General features: G+C 35.0%; 1 protein-coding gene across 1 annotated transcript; it reads left to right on the top strand.

Moving 5' to 3' along the window:
* Positions 1-1,284: 1,284 nt before the first annotated feature.
* Positions 1,285-17,312, top strand: LOC137048769 (zinc finger protein 585A-like). The gene is made up of 3 exons (XM_067427040.1): positions 1,285-1,336; positions 11,587-11,734; positions 13,468-17,312. Exons 2-3 carry the CDS (start codon positions 11,650-11,652, stop codon positions 15,336-15,338), a joined length of 1,956 nt encoding a protein of 651 aa, XP_067283141.1. The 5' UTR covers positions 1,285-1,336; positions 11,587-11,649; the 3' UTR covers positions 15,339-17,312.
* Positions 17,313-18,979: the final 1,667 nt, after the last annotated feature.

Here is an 18,979-nt window from a genome sequence, read left to right as displayed (position 1 = left end):
TTTTGCTAACTTTTTTTTTTTTAAGTGTTCTTTCCGGTTTTTAATTTTGTTTTATTTGTTTTATGTGTAGCACTTTGGGATTGTTTTTAACTATGAAAAGGGCTTTGCAAATAAAATATATTATTATTATTATTATTATTATTATTATTATTATTATTATGGTAGTTTTTCTGCTATGTTGAACATGTTAAGTCATTAGGGACTACATGTGGAAAGATATATATCATCTTCAAACTTCATTTTAGTTTTAAGAAAATTCTAAACTAAACCAGTTGTGTAACATTACATTGAAATTATACCAGTTTATAGATTTAATTTACTGAACTGCAGTGCCTTATGGTAGGGTAATTTAACACGCTGGCTCAATTTACCCCACTGCAATTGCCTCACTTTGCCCCATAGCTGCCATTTTGGATTACACTTGAACAATTCAGGCTAACATTTAGCTAAATAATTTGCATGGTTTTATACATTGCTAACAAACCAATATGGATCATAAATATTTCAGACCTGGACAAATTTGTTTTGCAAATCAGCTATTACATCTGTTATGTAAAAATGTTACTTTTACAAGCCAAAAACTGTTTTTAAAGTAAAGGCGCCTTCCACTCATCCCATGTTCGTCTCATTTTCACAGTCTGGCAGAAAATATATGGTCACATGACGATAAAGTAGGCTACAGTGGGCCAATATAAAGGCGGTGGGTCAAAATCCTACATCTGACTGACATTGGATTAGATGGACTCCAATATCTTACTGACATTACATTCACATATTGTGACTGGGTTACATATTGGGGCAGTACGTGTCCCCCTCAATGTGTGTGGTTGTTACGGCCCTGCTTGTTTTGTTTTTTTTAGAGTGCTTAGCTAATCAGGCCAATTAGAGAGAATTACTACTAATTTCCCCCTTTTTATTTATAACAATGTTAATAATTAATCAATGATGCTTATGCTATATTATTAAACTAACCGAGACAAAATGTAGAATTCAGAACATTTTAGAAAAATCGAATAGCCTCGTTTGAGTAACCTTTTCCCACACAAGTTTGAAATGTTCCTAATGACCCCCAGACATTTATTATAACGGGTTTGTGAGAAGATTGTTTTAAGTTCACTTGGAATTGATTATTGATTTATTAGCTTATATTTATATTGTGATGTTGAATGTCTTTATTTAAATTAATTGTATTATTTTGTATGTACATTTCTATCCGTATTTGTGATTAGAGACAGCAGCATGTAAAGAGAAAAGTTTTTTTTATATATATTCAGGCGTTGTGACGTCATAAGGCTGCGTCGCGGTCCTGCGTCTGCTGTGATTCGGCTGCAGAAAGGTTTGTGTTTTTTAAAGCATTTACGGTGTTTAAATCTTTACAAATCGTTTAGTTGATTAATTATTACAATATAATCAATTAAAATGTGTATTATGGAATGTAAGATTGTAATGCTTTATCTAACATTTGTGAACAATGTTTTTGTTAGTTAAGCGCATCCATGAGTACAAAAGGTGCGTCTCATTTCGCTCCCTGTATCAGGAATCACTTTACCTTATTCGGGCACTGGCAATTACAGATGGGAGAAACGTTGTTAAGGTTTAACTGGTGTTTGTGTTCATTGTAACTTCTAATGCAGATGTGAACGATCGGGCGCATGTTCATCAGTTCTGAAAAACCTGCGCAATTAAAATAGATTTTATATATGATGTTGCTATTATTTTTCTAATCTCTGCTATAATAATACCAACATCATTTAGTGAGAACGTTTATTTGTGATTTCATTAAGTGTAACGGCATGCAGCTGCTGCTGCAGAACGGGGAAGATTAAATTCCTTGACTTTTAAAGGGATAGTTCACCCCCAAAAAATTGTTTCGCCCATACTCCCTGTCAAGTTATCCTCCAATATTGGGGAAAGTTACTTTGAAAAGTAATACATTACAATTACTGTTGGGTAAGTTACACTAAAAAAGTAATTACTAGTTACTAATTACATCTTCAGTAGTGTAATTAGATTACTGTACAAATTGCTCTATCCAAAAAGTATTAAATTATGTATTAATAATTACTTTTTAATTACTTTCTAAATCCTATATCAACCTCGAGTTAAGCAATTCAAGGATAGACATGAAACGGCTCTTTTAATTCATTCAAATAAATAATATAAAACTACATAAATTACTCTTATTAACTGTAAGTATTACAAATGTGGGAAGCATACATAAAACATGCATTTTAAAGTTATGACTTTAAATGTTGATGTTATGTCCACTATTGAATTATGTATAATTATGTTTAGTATTTAGTTCAATTACATCTGAAGTAACTGTAATTAAATTACCGAAAAAATAAGAGTAATCCCTTACTTTACTTTTTTAAGGGAAAAGTAATTAAATTACAGTAACTAATGACTAATTACAGTAACTAATTACACCCAACACTGATTACAATATTGCATTACTCCCTTAAAAAGTAACAAACTGCGTTACTTAGTTACTTTTTAAGAAAAGTAATGTTGCATTACTTTTGTGTTACTTTTTCTTACCTTTTGGGTTTTTTTATAACAAAAAAGTTATATTTTTGTGCAAATGCAAAGGCCTCTTCACAACAAAATTGAAATAATAAACGTATTTACAAGGTAAAACAAACCTTTCAGCTGTGCTGCCGTTCTGGATAATGGGAAATAGGATGCAGGAGAAAAAAGTGTAACACTCTTATTTAAAAATTGAATGTAATTTTTGCTTTTGCTTTAACTGAATCATCGAAAGTCAGCAGCAAAACATTGGTCAATAAAGATAGATTAGATGCATAAAAATACTTGTTTTTAATATTTAATTATTGGAGGTTTGCATAGTATTCTGATTTTGCATTTGACAGATTTTATTCATTTTGAGGAGTACTAAATCTTTACTGGCCAAGTGAGATGAATAAAATATCTGAAGATGAATAAAATATGCTTATATTTAGTCTAGAACTACAATAACCTGTTCACACACAACGTCTTTGCACTTAATCTCGATTTCTCATGGGGATTTTACATGGGGATTTTATTTCAACAAAATAAATGTGAAAAAGTAACACAGATATTTTGTTGTAAATGTTAAAATGCGTTCCTTTACTAGTTACTTGAAAAAGTAATCTGATTACGTAACTCAAGTTACTTGTAATGCGTTACTACCCCCAACACTGTATATGACATTCTTCTTTCAGAGGAACACAATCGGAGTCATATATAAAAATGTCCTGGCTCTTCTCAGCTTTATAATGGTAGTAGGCTGTTTCTGGTTTGAAGTCCTTAAAAGTGCATCTTTCCATCATTAAAGTGCTCCACACTGCTAATTAAGGACACTGTTAATAAAGGCCATCTGAAGCGATGTATTTATTTAAGAATAATAATATACATATTTAAAACTGTAATCTCTAAATTCTGCTAACTGTCATTAGCCTTTATTAACCCCCAGAGCCGTTTTAATGATGGATAGATGCACTTTTATGGACTTCAAAACATGTCCTATTGTAAGAAAATATCAGAGTGGCTGAATTGCATCAATAAACTTTTGTTTTACCTGGCAAACTTAAATCCTTTAGACATAAATGATAATGATAGCATTTACTAGTGGTGTCGAAATTAATAATTTCTTTGATGCATTGCGATGCAGACGAGGAGGATTCGGTATTGGTTCAGTAATAGACCATAACCGATAATAATGTGCTGATTCACGTTTTTGACTTTAATGAACAATCTGAAATTTGGTGCCACCTATTGTTGTGGGTATATTATTGACATGTAAAAGTCTAGAAAAAAACTGTTGTATCTAATTAATTTATAAGAAAAAAACATTGTCTTGTATTCGGAACAATACAGTAGTTAAGCATCCAAATCCATCGCAAATATGGATTTGTGTCGAATGAGAGAGGTAGGAGGCTATGTGAGCCCGATGCTGGTTTCTGTTTCGCTTTAATTCGTTTTGGCTTGACGTTTATATATGCTTTATATTTTATATATACATTTCTTATTATTTGTTTTGTTTTGAATATTGTTTAACCTGAAAGGATTTGTTGTGGAGTGAGAGGAACTAAAATAGTGTATAAGTTAGGGCTGCACGATTAATCGTAATCAAATCTCAATCGCTATTTGGGTAATGTTCTATTATGAAAGCTCAAAGGCAATGATTTTAATTAAATAAATAAATGCCCAGTGTGTTAGCCAAGAGCAGTTTTGTGATCAGGAGTAAATGCTGCTCCGTCTGAACTGCGTGCTTGAGTCGCTTATATTGTTCGTTTGAAAAAGCAACATTTTTTTTTGTTTATTTATCCTACAGCGTTGCTTCACATAAGGGATTTCCTCTGAAAAGGAATAATATTAATAATAATAAACTTAAAAAATAATAAATTTATAGGACAATCCATGTTTTTCTTCAATGTACATAAGTTTTTTTCCCCACAGTGTATGCACGAGAGGTTCATGTTTCATATTAAAGACATAGGCTTTAAGAAATTGATATCACAGACACAACACAGACACAGACTAATTTGTAATCATGAAAATGTTATTTTAATGGTAATATTTCTTCATAAACATTATGATGTATGTGTAGCATATCTTTTTAACCATGCAGCAAATGTTTTAAAAATATCTTGAAAAATTACTTAATTTAGTTTTTAAACAATTTAATTAATAGTGTTATTCAGTCAATATTATTACTGTCTGTTAACAGTTAACATGTTAATTATGAGCAACCCCAATTGCAATGTTATGCACTAACTGTGTTTTATACACCAGGCAAATTAATGTGTACGGAGGGTGCCTTGTCCAAACTGCATCCTCTTGTGAAAAGTTGACAGAAGACATCCAAGCATATGTGGAACACGGTTGTAGAAGTCTTCCCTGTTGCTGATACCGAGATGAAAATGCTGTGTGTGTTAAAGGGTTAGTTCACCCAAAAATTAAAAATATTTCATTAATTGCTCACCCTCATGTCGTTGGACACCTGCAAGACCTTCGTTCATCTTCGGAACACAAATGAAGATATTAAGTTGAAAGCTGATGGCTGAGAAAGGCTTCTATTGGCATTCGGTATTTTTCCACTGACCCACTCACAAGACCCATAAAAGGCACTAAAGACATCGCTACAAAGTCCATCTCACTACAAGTGGCTGTACAATAATTTTACAATGCGACGAAAATAGTTATTGTGCGCACAAAAATCAAAATAACGACTTGACGCATGCGCAAGAATATGACGCAGCTCTGCCGTTCGAATACATGACCCGGAAAAGGAGGAGCGCTGTTATCGCGTGAGTTCCAGGTGAGTTCACGTCAAAGACCTACACGGAAGACAATAGCTTGGCGGATAAAGTCATTATTTAGATTTTTTTTGCGCACAAAAACTATTCTCGTCCCATTGTAAAATTATTGTACAGCCACTGTAGTGAGATGGACTTTGTAACGACGTCTTAAGTGCCTTTTATGGGTCTTGAGAGTGGGTCAGTGGAAATGTACTGAATGCCAATGGAGGCCTTTTTGAAGCCTTTCTCAGCCATCAGCTTTCAACAAAAATATCTTCATTTGGGTTCCAAAGATGAAAGAACAGGGTGTCCGCGGGGTTTTAAAAAGCATTAAAAAGTGATAAATCAAAATTGTCAAATTTAAGGCCATTAAAGGGATAGTTCACTTTAAAATGAAAAGTCTGCTGTCATCCTTTACTCACCCTCAAGTTGTTTTAAACCTGCATGAGTTTCTTTTTTTAGCTGAACACAAGGGAAGATATTTTGAAGAATGTCAGTAACCAATCAGTTAACTGGAGCCATTGGCTTCCATAGTATTTTTTTTCCTACTATGGAAGTCAATGGCTCCAGTTAGCTTTTTGGTTTTTGACATTCATAAAAATATCTTCCCTTGTGTTCAGCTGAAGAAAGAAATTCATACAGGTTTGAAACAACTTGAGGATGAGTAAAGGATGACAGAATTTTCATTTTAAAGTGAACTATCCCTTTAAAAGTGTTAAATTTGGTCTCAGAGGTATTCTTTTTTTCCAAATTAGGTATTATTTTTTCAGACTATCAGGTGTCCTATTTTGATTGAAATTCTATCTGCGTTTGCGTTAGTTCATTTAAATATGGGCTTTAGCATATCTGGGCACATAATCAAAGATCTTTCGTCTCCGTCTCAACGTATGTTTGATGCTGACGTCATGTTCAGTGGTCGTTCGGCATCATCTCAGAACACAGCGCGCTCAACAGAAGTGGCTGGCTTACGTTTTATTTTAGACTTGCTTCAAGGCATATCTTCAACGCCTATCCTCATAAGAGCAATCTGAAATGATTTATATAAAGTCTAAAATGAACAAAAAGAGTTGAGAGAATAAGGTGAGATCCATAGACAGTAAACAGTGAGATCCGCGTGTCTGTCTGCTCTTAAAGGGACAGCAGCCAATAAAGCTTGCTGCCAGTAAAGTTAAAGAACAAAGGGAACAGAGAAAATGACTCGCTGCTCTTGGCTAAATAACTTTTGTAGCTTTAATAAGGATTAACTATTTAATTTATAGTTTATAACTTTATAAAATTTCTGTATATTTCCTAACTGTTTAAACAGGAAGGGCAGGAGTAAACATGACATGTATTATGGGTTTATGTTAGCATTTTTTAAAGTTTACTTAAATTAAAAACTGTTATATTTTTGAAGCCTAATAATAAATGTAAAATTAAAAAAAATCAGTAGCTGTATTAATATCAGTAATACTGGCCTTCATTCATAAAAATACTTGCCATTTAAACAAGTATTTAAAATGTCTTTGTTTTTTCTACATTAATTTGATTAACTGTGAAATTATTATATTAAAAAATATATTAAAAATGTACAAAAACATTTCTTTTTATTTTGATTAATTGCGACTAATCACAGAAGAAATTTGTGATTAATCTAGTTAAAGTTTTTAATCGATTGACAGCACTAGGTTTTAGTATTTTGTTAAATTCAACAACTTATCACAGTTAAAGAAATGTAATATTTGGCTCAGGTTTTGTTGTTGGAAAAAAACACTAAATAATTTAATTGCTGAATTACCAATTATTAATTGAAATCAAATGTGTATGCAGTAATGCTCCTCCTTAACCAACCTTTGTGAATGTTGAGATCTATTTTACTGTGTCTGAATGATAACTTATAACAGATTTCCTCCTGCTGTCGATTCTAAATCTATTCTTTTTTGTACGTTAAAATCTGTGTAAATAATAGAAAGGTTGCTGATTAACACTTTGCCGTGATTCAAGTGTCGTGGTGGTTTTAAAAAATATTCTGAAGGTAGTAAAAAAGGTATTAAAAAGTAGTAAATTTAACTTAAGGTTTGCTGTATATACCCTGGTGTTACGGGTGTCCAACGACATGAGGGTGTGTAATTAATTAATAATTTTCATTTTTGGGTGAACTAACCCTTTAATGCAAAGAGAAAAAACGAAATCAAAAGCTTGGGCAGGTGAAGCATTCTACTATAAACGGTTGGTCGGGTGAAAAGCTGTATTGCTACTGAAATTTTGTTGCAAATGTTTATGAATTGCAGATTTGAATTACCTGTGTGATGAAGTTTTATACAACTGTGATTCCGAAAAGTATGAGAACCATGAAGGGCATTTGGGAATCGAAAAGTATCAATAGAGAAAATGTAATGTTATGTATTAGCCTGGAATTAATCAGGACATTTTAACTGTCGCATCCAAATATTGGACTGTTGAGCCACATTTCCACCGCAGGAACTTTACCCAGGAACCAGGAACTTTGGGTGGTACTCGGTGTGTTTAGACCGCAGGAACCAGGGTCTAAATGAAGTTCCGGGTAAATATTTCCCCCTCCAAACGGCCCTGCTCGCGAGGTAGTACTTTTTCAGAGTTCAGGAACTTTCAAGGGCGGGACTTGGGCGCTGAACATGCTGATTGGTTGAGCTCACGCAGCATTTTATTTCAACCGGCATTTTTAAAAGTCTTTTGTGAGGTTCGTTCTGCGTTCAGTAAATATCAGTCTTGCTCTCTGTCTGATGGCGCGCGTTCGTCTCAGCCATCTCACGTTCAATGTCCGTAATAGCTGATAATAATCTACATTGTCATTTTAAATCTAGCTTTACAAGCTTTCTGAATATGCTGCTCTTCTCTGTCGTTGTTAATTACCTCTTTAGTAAACCTATACATAACCAGCAAAAGCAGCCCAGCTTGATTCTCTTCCATACTCGTTATTCATTTTTTTACAGTCTATTTTTCACCATGTAAACAACCTGACCGATTACTTTTAAGGGTGCGTCCTTACATGATGTGATAGCGCGCACCGCGCTCATGTTGACAAGAGAGGAAAGTTAATTTTTCTGAAGGGTAAACTTTTATTTCGTAAGTTATGAAGATAATGTTGGAATAATGACACAGCGTTTATTGCCCCGGGCAGTTTTTAATTTAACTGCATCTGATAGAAGATTTATTTTTTTTCTGAGATGATTATTTCACTTTACAACAGATAAATAGCTTATATAATACTGTATTAGTCCTGGTGAGAAATTTTTGGAATCGATTCCGATTCCAGTTCCTGTTTCCGGAATCGACTCCGCACTGTTGTTTTCGATTCCTTTTCGATTCTGCTTTTTTTAACAAAATCGATGGAGGAACCTAGTTCCGGAGTGACCATAGGATACAAGGATGTAGAAAGTATCCTTCTCCAAAACTTTATTTGTAAAATGATGATACATTTCCATAACTCTGAATTTTAAATGATGGATTCTCCTGAAATGGCCCATATAGCCCAGAAGTAAATGTGATTTAGCCTAATAAATAAAAAGGATAGCACACTATTCATGGATGTGCATTTATTGCATGTTTAAAACTACATGACATGTCTAAAATGCATGTAAACAGTTAAGTTAAATGACTACGTTTAAATAAGTGCTTTTGCACAGAATGTACGAGGCAAAATAACGACAATATTAACAAAAACAATAATATAAGAGTGCGCAGTTTATTTGTCAATCAGATGCGCGAGCAAGTTGCGTTCATTACTATAGCAACATTAGACTCGGTCATTAAGCTGTACTCTTGTCTAGGCTAGTCTATACTCTTGTCTAGGCATTTTCTTTCAGTTATCAATGGATAAAAGAAAATAGAAAATTAAAATAAGACCCTCACATCTGCATCTGTAAGCAGCGCTCAAAACCTACCGTTGTGGACAACAGAACCATTTCACAATTTAAAATTATGGAGTTTTTTTGTGCAGAATGTAGCAAACTTGTCCACGATGCAGGATCACAGAAGGAAACAATGACAATAAACACTATTAAACTAAGTGAATGAAAGGTATAGTAATAATCAGCGATATGCGTTCACATATGGCTTGAATTGAACGTTTCATACCATAAAAATAAGTAGTTAGAATTACGTTCTATTGATGTCATCACTCAATGACGGAAAAAAAAAAACGCTGAATTGCTTTATTTTTAACTCATTATTTGAAACTAACTGTTCAAAAGAACCTTTTGGAAAAATGAAATAGACTTCCAATCATTATTAGTAAGCGAGAGACAAGTGAATAAAGAGGAGTCGATTCCCTGCGATGGAATCGACTCTCGGTTCCCAACGCCTTGGAATCGAGGAATCGATTCTTTTTGGAATCGATTCCCAGCCCTAGAGAAAACAGCGTTGACATTTTTGATGCGGCAGACAAACTGCATGTGACAAAATGATTGCGTTTGAAAAGCATCACATGTAAACACCAGATCGGTTTAGATAACGTTCAGTAAACAGTCCACTAAATTTTCCAATCGGTACAAAAAATGTCATAATTTTTTTGTCCATTTTTGCGGTTGCACAAAAATGATTACTGTCGATCACTGACTTGGAGGAGCAGTCGCGCGCAGTCCTACATCACCGGACTTATTTGCCTAATCTTCACGGAACTTTAGATCGCGGTGGAAACGCAGACAGTTGCAGTTCTGGGGGGGAGAAAAGTTCCTGTAAAAAAGTTCCTGGTACAAATTGTTCCTGGTAATTTTGGTGGAAACGGGGCTCAAAGTAAGGATATAAAGTACTGTTGGAATAGTTAAGATTGATTGATGCAAAAGCAAGTGATGGTGGAAGAACTTTTTATATGGGATTCAACATAGTACACCTCTTGAATGTGGATATTCACCAGCATATCTCTTGATGAGATGATGTCTTCATTTAAATTAGCCTATATCTATATCTGCGACTCTTCTCCTGAAAGAAGACGGTGAAAAAATTAAAAAGTACATTGAAGAACAAAAGGCTAAGCAAACAACCTGTTATGACAAAGGAACTCCATTTGACTGAGGTTCGTGTTGGCAAAGAGGTCAGACACAAAGATAAAACTACTGGAACAAATGCAACCAATACACATGTTGCGCATATCACACAGTTTTTTATTTTATTTTATTTTTTATTTTTTTTATTTGGGGATAATTATTTTCATCTGCAGTCGAAGTTATAACTTGACATGGACACCAGTTAAACCAGTTTTTAAAAATCAACTGAATGAAGTGCTTTGCAAAACGCAGTGCACCGATGACATCTGCACCTTTTACATGTGTGAAGTTGCAAATGTTTGCATGAAAATGTAATCTTGTAAATATATGTACAAGTCATTAAATACCAAAATAAATAAATATGAAGCGCCTGTATAATTTGTTGTCTTTTATTCATTTGAAGTGCTAGTTTTGAGAGTTTTTTTGAGAGGGCTTGGATAATCAGACCATTCAAGACTATCAACTATCACTCTAACTCACTCCCTTGCCTGTGCTCTTACTAGTAAACTAGGAGCTGTTTGAGACGCACCGATATATTTAGTTTGGATTTATTTTTCTTTCTGTTGAAGGTGTAGATCATCCAGAAAACTAAAATTTCCCCATGATTTACTCACCCTCAAGCCACCTTAGGGGTGTATATGACTTTCTTCTTTCAGAATACAATGAGATTTATATTAAAACTTGTCCTGGCTAATCCAAGCTTTATAATGGCAGTGAATGGGAGCCCAAAATTTGAAGTCCAAAAAATTGCATCCATTCATCACAAAAGTAATCCACATGGCTCCAGGGGACTAATAAAGGCCTTCTGAAGTGAAGAAATTCGTTTTTGTAAGAAAAATATCCATATTTAAAACTTTATAAAGTAAAATATCTAGCTTCCACCAGACCGCCGTCCGTATTCAAATTATTTAGAAAGTGTTAACGCCTCTTACAGTTCAAAACACTTATGTAATGTAATTTAAATTGTAATTTTTTCATAAGGAATAAAAATTCCATAAATATGGAAGGCGGTCTGGCCGAAAGCTAGATATTTGACTTTATAACGTGTTAAATATGGATATTTTTATTACTGGATTACTTTCATAATGGATAGATGCACTTTTTGGTCTTTAAAATTTTGGGCTCATATTATAAAGGTTGGATTAGCCAGGACATTTTTTTTATATAACTCTGATTGTATTTGTCTGAAAGAAGAATGTCATACACACCTAGGATGGCTTGAGGGTGAGTAAATCATAGGCTAATTTTCATTTTTGGGTAAACTATCCCTTTAATTATTCTCTTCTTAAACATGACAGAGTGTCCAAACACAGAAAATCTCCTGGTGAATTAACTGAGATCCATGTGACACTACTATAAAGATGGCGTTTATTAAAGAGGAGAGTGAAGACATGAAGATTGAAGAAGCATGCAGAATGAAACATGAAGATACTGATGAACAAACAGGTTGGTTTCATTCTCAACGATGAACTCAGTCATTTGATCATTATTTAAATGTTTCCCTCTGTCATATAAGTGGCCTAATAGGGCTGCAGGAGTAATCGCAATTAACCTGAAATTGCGCTTAAACCGATTTGGCTTATTGTGATTATGAAATGGCGAAGGCTGTATTTATAATTTTTAATGAACATAATATTTCATAACATACAGAGGGCCATAAATACTTGGTCCATAAGTTGACAAACAAAATATTATCATACTAACAAATATACTCCTGTCAGGACCACTATTGTCAAAGATTTTTGACAATTAGCATACAGTTTGGAAAAAAAATGATAAAAGATAAATAACGCACAGCCAATATGAGCGCATAAGTCTAGCAAGCATTTTTACTGAAAACGACTAGATTCACGTGGTTGTTGTTTTTTAATTTAAATACTTGTTTCATTAATCTGTTATATAAAAGCAATATCACACTCAGCCGTGCAATATGGCTCTATATCAGCATAGCTGTGACACTGCCTGCAGCGTTAGCCAGACTTCTCACAGATGGTTCCAGCCAAAGTGAACACACCTATTGGTTTACTGTCCTTGACTGTACATCTGGTTCCTGGTTGCATTGGAAATTACTGAAGTGAGCAAATCTTCTCTCTCAATTTGGTGGGCCAAATTTGGTACACTTCCTTGGTATCTCAGTTTCTTGAGGATGCACACTGATTGTGCCTAAAGAGAGTTCTGAGGTCAACCTCATGGGATCTTACAATTGTCAGTCACTGACCAAACCCTGACATGGAAGACTGGGTTTCTTGTATAGGTTTTTATGCTAAATTATTGTTTTGATGCTTTAATCCTTTTGTGTTGGTTTTGATGTATATTGCTTTGTGATATTAAAGAGATACTTCACCGCTTTTTCATATTAAAGTGTTATTCCCTTAACTAAAACAAGTTGATACATACCTCTCTCGTCTGAGTGCGTGCACTTAATCTCTCTGACGCGCTGTAACATTCTGATAGCATTTAGCTTAGCCCACTAAGCCCAGTTCATTCACTATGCTACCAAACAGAGATCAAGTTAGAGTGACCAAAGACCTCCACGTTTTTCCTATTTAAATACAGTTACACAAATAGTTGAACGATTAAGTATGGTGACACAAAATAAAACGTGGCGCTTTTCTAAGCGGGTTAAAATGGAACTATAATGAACAGCAAAATAGCACTTCTGAGAGTACTTCGACTCTGCGCAGTAAAAAGTCCCGGCTGAAACATCCTCCCTCACATCTCCCCCTCCCTCCTATTGACAGAAATGAGAGGGAGGGGGAGAAGTGAGGGAGGATGTTTCAGCCGGGACTTTTTACTGCACCGAGTTGAAGTACTCTCAGAAGTGCTATTCCGCCATACATTAAAGTTCTCCTTTTTAATCCGCTTAGAAAAGCGACATGTTTTATTTTGTGTCACCATACTAGGCCGTTCAACTATTTGTGTAACTGTATATAAATAAGGAAAACGTGGAGGTGTTTGGTTGCTTCTAACTTGATCTCTGTTTGGTACCATAGTGAATGAACTGTGCTTAGTGGGCTAAGCTAAATGCTATCAGAATGTCAGAGCAATTAAGTGCACGCAGAGACGAGAGAGGTATGTATCAACTTGTTTTAGTTAATGAAATAACAGTTTAATATGAAAAATCGGTGAAGTATCCCTTTACACTAATGGGTTCACTTTTATTTGTCTTTTTACTTTAGACCTGATTGTATTGAAGGAAGAAAGTGAAGAACTGATGGAAGAAAAAGATCAGTATGAGAAACATCATGATTTCATGACTGGAGAAAAATCCATACAGATTGAAAAATCTTTAGAAGTCAGAAAGAAGTCAAAAAGAGCTCAGAAGACTGACACTAACAGTTGTTTTACCTGCTGTCAATGTGGAAAGAGTTTTAATCAAAAACAAAACCTTGAAGTCCACATGAGAATACACACTGGAGAGAAGCCTTTCACCTGCCAACAGTGTGGAAAACGTTTCACTCAAAAAGGAAACCTTAAAAGCCACTTGAGAATTCACACTGGAGAGAAGCCTTACTCCTGCCAACAGTGTGGAAAGAGCTTCACAGCAGAACCAAACCTTAGGTATCACATGAATATTCACAATGGTGTGAAGCCTTTCGCATGTGATCAGTGCGGAAAAAGTTTTACACGTAAAGTAACCCTTAATTACCACATGAGGATTCACTCAAAAGAGAATGTTTTAATATGTCATCATTGTGAAAAGATTTTCAGTCATAAAGTAAGCCTCAAGACTCACATGAGACTTCACACGGGAGAGAAGCCTTACAGTTGCCCACATTGCGGAATGAGTTTTACATATAAAGCATCACTTGATTCCCACGTGGGAATTCACACTGGAGAAAACCCTTTCCCCTGCAAAGTGTGTGGGAAGAGCTTCTCACTAAAAGGAAATCTTAAGACTCACATGAGAGTTCACACTGGAGAAAAGCCATTCATGTGTGTTCAGTGTGGAAAATGTTTCACACGTAAAATAACCCTAAATTGCCACATGAAGATTCACTCAAGAGAAGACTGTTATATATGTCATCAGTGTGGAAAGAGTTTCCCAGACATGAAATGCCTTAACAGGCATGTGATAGTTCACTCGGGAGAGAAGCCTTTCATGTGCCAGCAGTGTGGAAGGGGTTTCAAATTCAATAAAAATCTTAAGGCTCATATGAGAATTCACAGCAGAGAGAAGCCTTTCAAATGCCCTTCCTGTGAAAAGAATTTCAGTCATAAAGCAAGCCTTAAGACTCACATGAGACTACACACTGGAGAGAAGCCGTACACATGCCATCAGTGCGGAAAAAGTTTCACATATACAGCAACACTTAATGCCCATGTGAGAAGTCACACTGGAGAGAGGCCGTTCAAATGTGGTCAATGTCGAAAGAGTTTCACACGTAAAGGAAATCTTAATTACCACATGAGGATTCACTCAAGAGAGAACTATTTAATATGTCTGCATTGTGGAAAGAGTTTCCCAGACAGGAATCACCTTAAGAATCATGTAATAACTCACACTGGAGAGAAGCTTTTTATGTGCCAGCACTGTGGAAAGAGTTGCACAAACAAAGCAAATCTTGAGGTTCACATAAGAGTTCACACTGGTGAGAAGCCTTTCACCTGCCCTCAGTGTGGGAAGAGTTTCACACTTAAAGGAAATCTTAAGACTCACATAAGAGTTCACACTGGAGAGAAGCCTTTCACGTGTCTTGAGTGTGAAGAGAGTTTCACGTATCAAAAAGACCTGAAACGTCATTTGCAAACTCATTCCGGAAAGAAGTTACAGTGTTCCGAGTGTGGCAAGACATTTAGAAAAAGTAGCAACTTCAATAATCACCTGCGCATTCACTCTGGAGGAAGGAGATTTAATTGTGATCAGTGTAATAAAAAGTTTCTTTTGCCATCACACTTACAGATACACCTGAAAAGTCATGCAGATGTGAGACCCTATTTGTGTTCCTTGTGTGGAAGGAGTTTTAAATGGCCCAGCAATTTAAAATGGCACCAGAAAATACGTGTCTGTGTGAAGCTTAGTCTGTGTTCACCTAGCAGCAAAATGTGAGGCAAATCTGATTGTCCCCCTTCATGAATATCTGCATCTTTTACGTCTGTATTCACTGCTTTTTTGTTTTCTTTTGTTATGTACATATTAACTTTTGCATCCACACCTTACCAACTCTTTTGTTATAGTTTAAAATATTGAGTGGTTGCGGTAGACGCCCTCTAATTGAGACATCGCTCTATTCCATTTATTGATATCTCAGAACTTCTTTCTTGGTGTGAATTACCACAATATAAAGGAAATGTAGTAAAGAACATGAACTGGATGAAACAATAAACATTGAACTGAATTATGTAATTACATTTTATTGAGAGAATGCACAGGTAAACAAACACCAATTAGGCATAACATTATGATCGGTGATGGTAATCACACTGATGACACTTCATCACGGCACCTGTTAGTGGGTGGGATATATTAAGCAGAAAGTGAACATTTTGTCCTCAAAGTTGATGTGTTAGAAGCAGGAAAAATGGGCAAGCTTAAGGATTTGACCGAGTTAGACAAGGGCCAAATTGTCATGGCAAGACGATTTGGTCAGAGCATCTCCAAAACTGCAGCTCTTGTGGGGTGTTCCCAGTCTGCAGGGGTCAGTATCTACCAAAATTGGTTCAAGGAAGGAACAGTGTTGAACCGGCAACAAGGTCATAGGTGGCTTTGGCTTTGGGCAATATTCTGCTGGTAAACCTTGGGCCCTGCCATCCATGTGGATGTTACTTTGACATGTACCACCTACCTAAGCATTGTTGCAGAACATGTACACCCTTTCATGGAAACAGTATTCCCTGTTGGCTGTGGCTTCTTTCAGCAGAATAATGGACCCTGCCAGAAACCAAAAATAGTTCAGGAATGGTTTGAGGAGCACAATAAGAAGTTTGAGGTGTTGACTTGGCCTCCAAATTAGCAAGATCTCAATTGAGCATCTGTGGGATGTGCTGAACAAACAAGTCCGATCCATGGAGGCCCTACCTTACAATTTAAAGGATCTGCTTCTAACATCTTGGTATCAGATAACACAGCACCTTCAGGGGTCTAGTGGAGTCCATTTCTCGACGGGTCAGGGCTGTTTTTGCAGCAAAAGGGAGACCAATCAAATATTAGGAAGTTGGTAACAATGCTATGCCTGATCGGTGATTGTTGTCAGCCTGGAATTTAACATGTTGAGCTCACCTGGTAACACTGGAAGCTGGTTCCAGCTGTGGGTTGAGTAATTGCTTATTAATTAGTCAAGTTTATTTAACTTACATAATGCACACTAAAGCCCTATTCAAATGGGATTAGTATTATCTGGGGACCTCTGGTGATTTGTAATAATTGCAGAGAATGTCTGTGATCTTAATCCCGTGTGAATCGGTCATGTATGTATTTTGTGAAGTAAAAATCACAGGTGTTACAGAGGTCCCTGGATAATACTAATCCCGTGGGAATACGGTTTAACAGCTTTACAATTTTTTTTTTAGTAAAGGTCAAAGAATGCATCAGATTAAATACAAATGTTAAGCATATCTGTACAGCCGAACTCATAGCCTTTTAAAGTATACTCCCTTTGATAGCATGCACAAACACAGCCAAGCAATACATGTCTGCGTTGTGTCTATTTAGAAGTTAGAAGTGATCAAATGTATTGCGTCTCCAGAAGTTTGTTGTTGTTGTTCCATCAATTTGGTTTCTTTTTTGAATGCAAAACAATGTGCCACCTTGCCACCCTGTGTAAAAACTACACTTAAAAAAAACTTAAGCAATGGTGGAATGACTGCCAAACAAAAACCTTAAAATTAAAGTAAAATATCCTAATTTAAATAACACCCAAAATAAATTTACAGAAATTTTCATAAAAAAATATTTTACAGGTTCTTCCTGGATTATTTTGATCTCTCGCAGTTAACTGTTAGCTAACAATAGCATTCAGGCATGCTAATGTATATAGACATCGCTGTGTTAGTAATTATAGTTACTGCCTCTAAATAAAGCAATGTGCAGCCTATTGTCTATGTTTTCGTTGTTTTTCTAAACACTAACAAACCTCTCAAGATCACAGCATCTTCACTTATTACAATCCTTATTACAATGAACTTCAGTTCAAACATAAACATCTAAAACTCGTTTGTGTGAAATAATCTAACCAGATTATTTCACACAAAAGAGTTTTAAATGTTGATGTTTTATTAAAAATAATGTTTGAACTGAAGTCACCATTATTGTGATCAGTGTTTGTTCTTGAGCATTTGTTTTTCTCTGGTTACTGTAACGGTTTTAAACCACATTTCTTCTTGAGAGCCTAATCATAGAGAACCTAATATTCAGATAAACAGATCAAATCTGTAGTTAAGACACTGCTGGGATTTTTGATTATTTTCACAAAATCTTCATGGCTCCCAGAATATTTTGTATGTCTTTTGACATATTGCATATCTGAACATACAATATGTCAAAAGAAATAACAGGGCATGAGGCTAGAATAAACCGTTTTATTCTAGCTTTATCCTTTTTTTATTAACACTTGAATGTGGGTAAGTTTAATACTTTACAAAAAAGTATTATTTTGAAAAGTATTATCAAATTATTGAGCAAAAAGCTGAAAAATAATATTTTGTCAAAGACTGCATCTGAATCCTATTCAGGACGATAATCATAACAGATATAACTCTTCCACTACTTGATTCAATCAACCAAAACACATCTTAATACCAGGTGTAAACAGGTCCTAAAAGACAGCTGAAAAAAATAGAATACCTGATTACACTGATGGCATAACATCCATATGTTGTTGCCACTAATGTGAATATACTCTTTTAGATTTGACTCTCAGCGAGATTAGTTAATTAGGCCACTATATGATGACTATATCATCACCAACATGTAGCCAACTTCATCTGATCATATTTTCTCTTGCATGTTTTGCCATAACAAAATTGCTTTAGAAACACAGTTACAGCAGTAACAACAACAAATATGTTAAAAAGTCAAGGGTCTGTAAGAAAAAAAAAAGAATTCTGTAAAAACTTTGCTCTGTCAAAAAAATGTTTTTGTTTTGCGTTGTAGATTTTTTTTTTTTTTTTACAATGATCATTGGTGCCAACTGTCCCTTTGTGTCATCTGGTGGTTTTAAGAATTATTATAAACATTATTTTTGTAGTTTTACATACATTTAAATGTGATGTAAGAAAACAGAAAGAAAATTCTTTACAATTACTGTAATTTGTCATTAATGGCATAATACTTAAAATAACAGCTGAGTTGTTACTTTTACATGTGTTGTTTGTCATTTTGCATTTGACATTTGTTTGTCATTTTTTGAGTTTTGAGTACAATTTGAAAGAAAAGAAAACAACTGTAAAAAAAATTAAAAATAAATAAATAAAAAAGTGCCAAAGTGCAAATAAATTCAAGATGCATGAGCTAAGTGTACAGAGAATGCAGTTACAAAAATCTGGCTTTGCTGATGATGAAATATATCTCTTGCACTGGATGCGTGCAGTGAATTGAGCATGCTCCTACACTGTAAAAAAAATCCCCGTAAAATTTAAAAAAACGGTAGCTGTGGTTGCCAGATTTTTACCGTAAAAAATATGGCAGTTACGTTTTAGTTTTTACGGGGCAACAACATATAATTTAAAGGTTTATATTATGGTAATTACGGC

Source organism: Pseudorasbora parva, chromosome 20 (assembly GCF_024679245.1).
Source record: "Pseudorasbora parva isolate DD20220531a chromosome 20, ASM2467924v1, whole genome shotgun sequence".
Classification (NCBI taxonomy): domain Eukaryota; kingdom Metazoa; phylum Chordata; class Actinopteri; order Cypriniformes; family Gobionidae; genus Pseudorasbora; species Pseudorasbora parva.
Note: the sequence above shows the minus strand (reverse complement) of the source record. Positions and strands in the feature narration are given on the sequence as shown.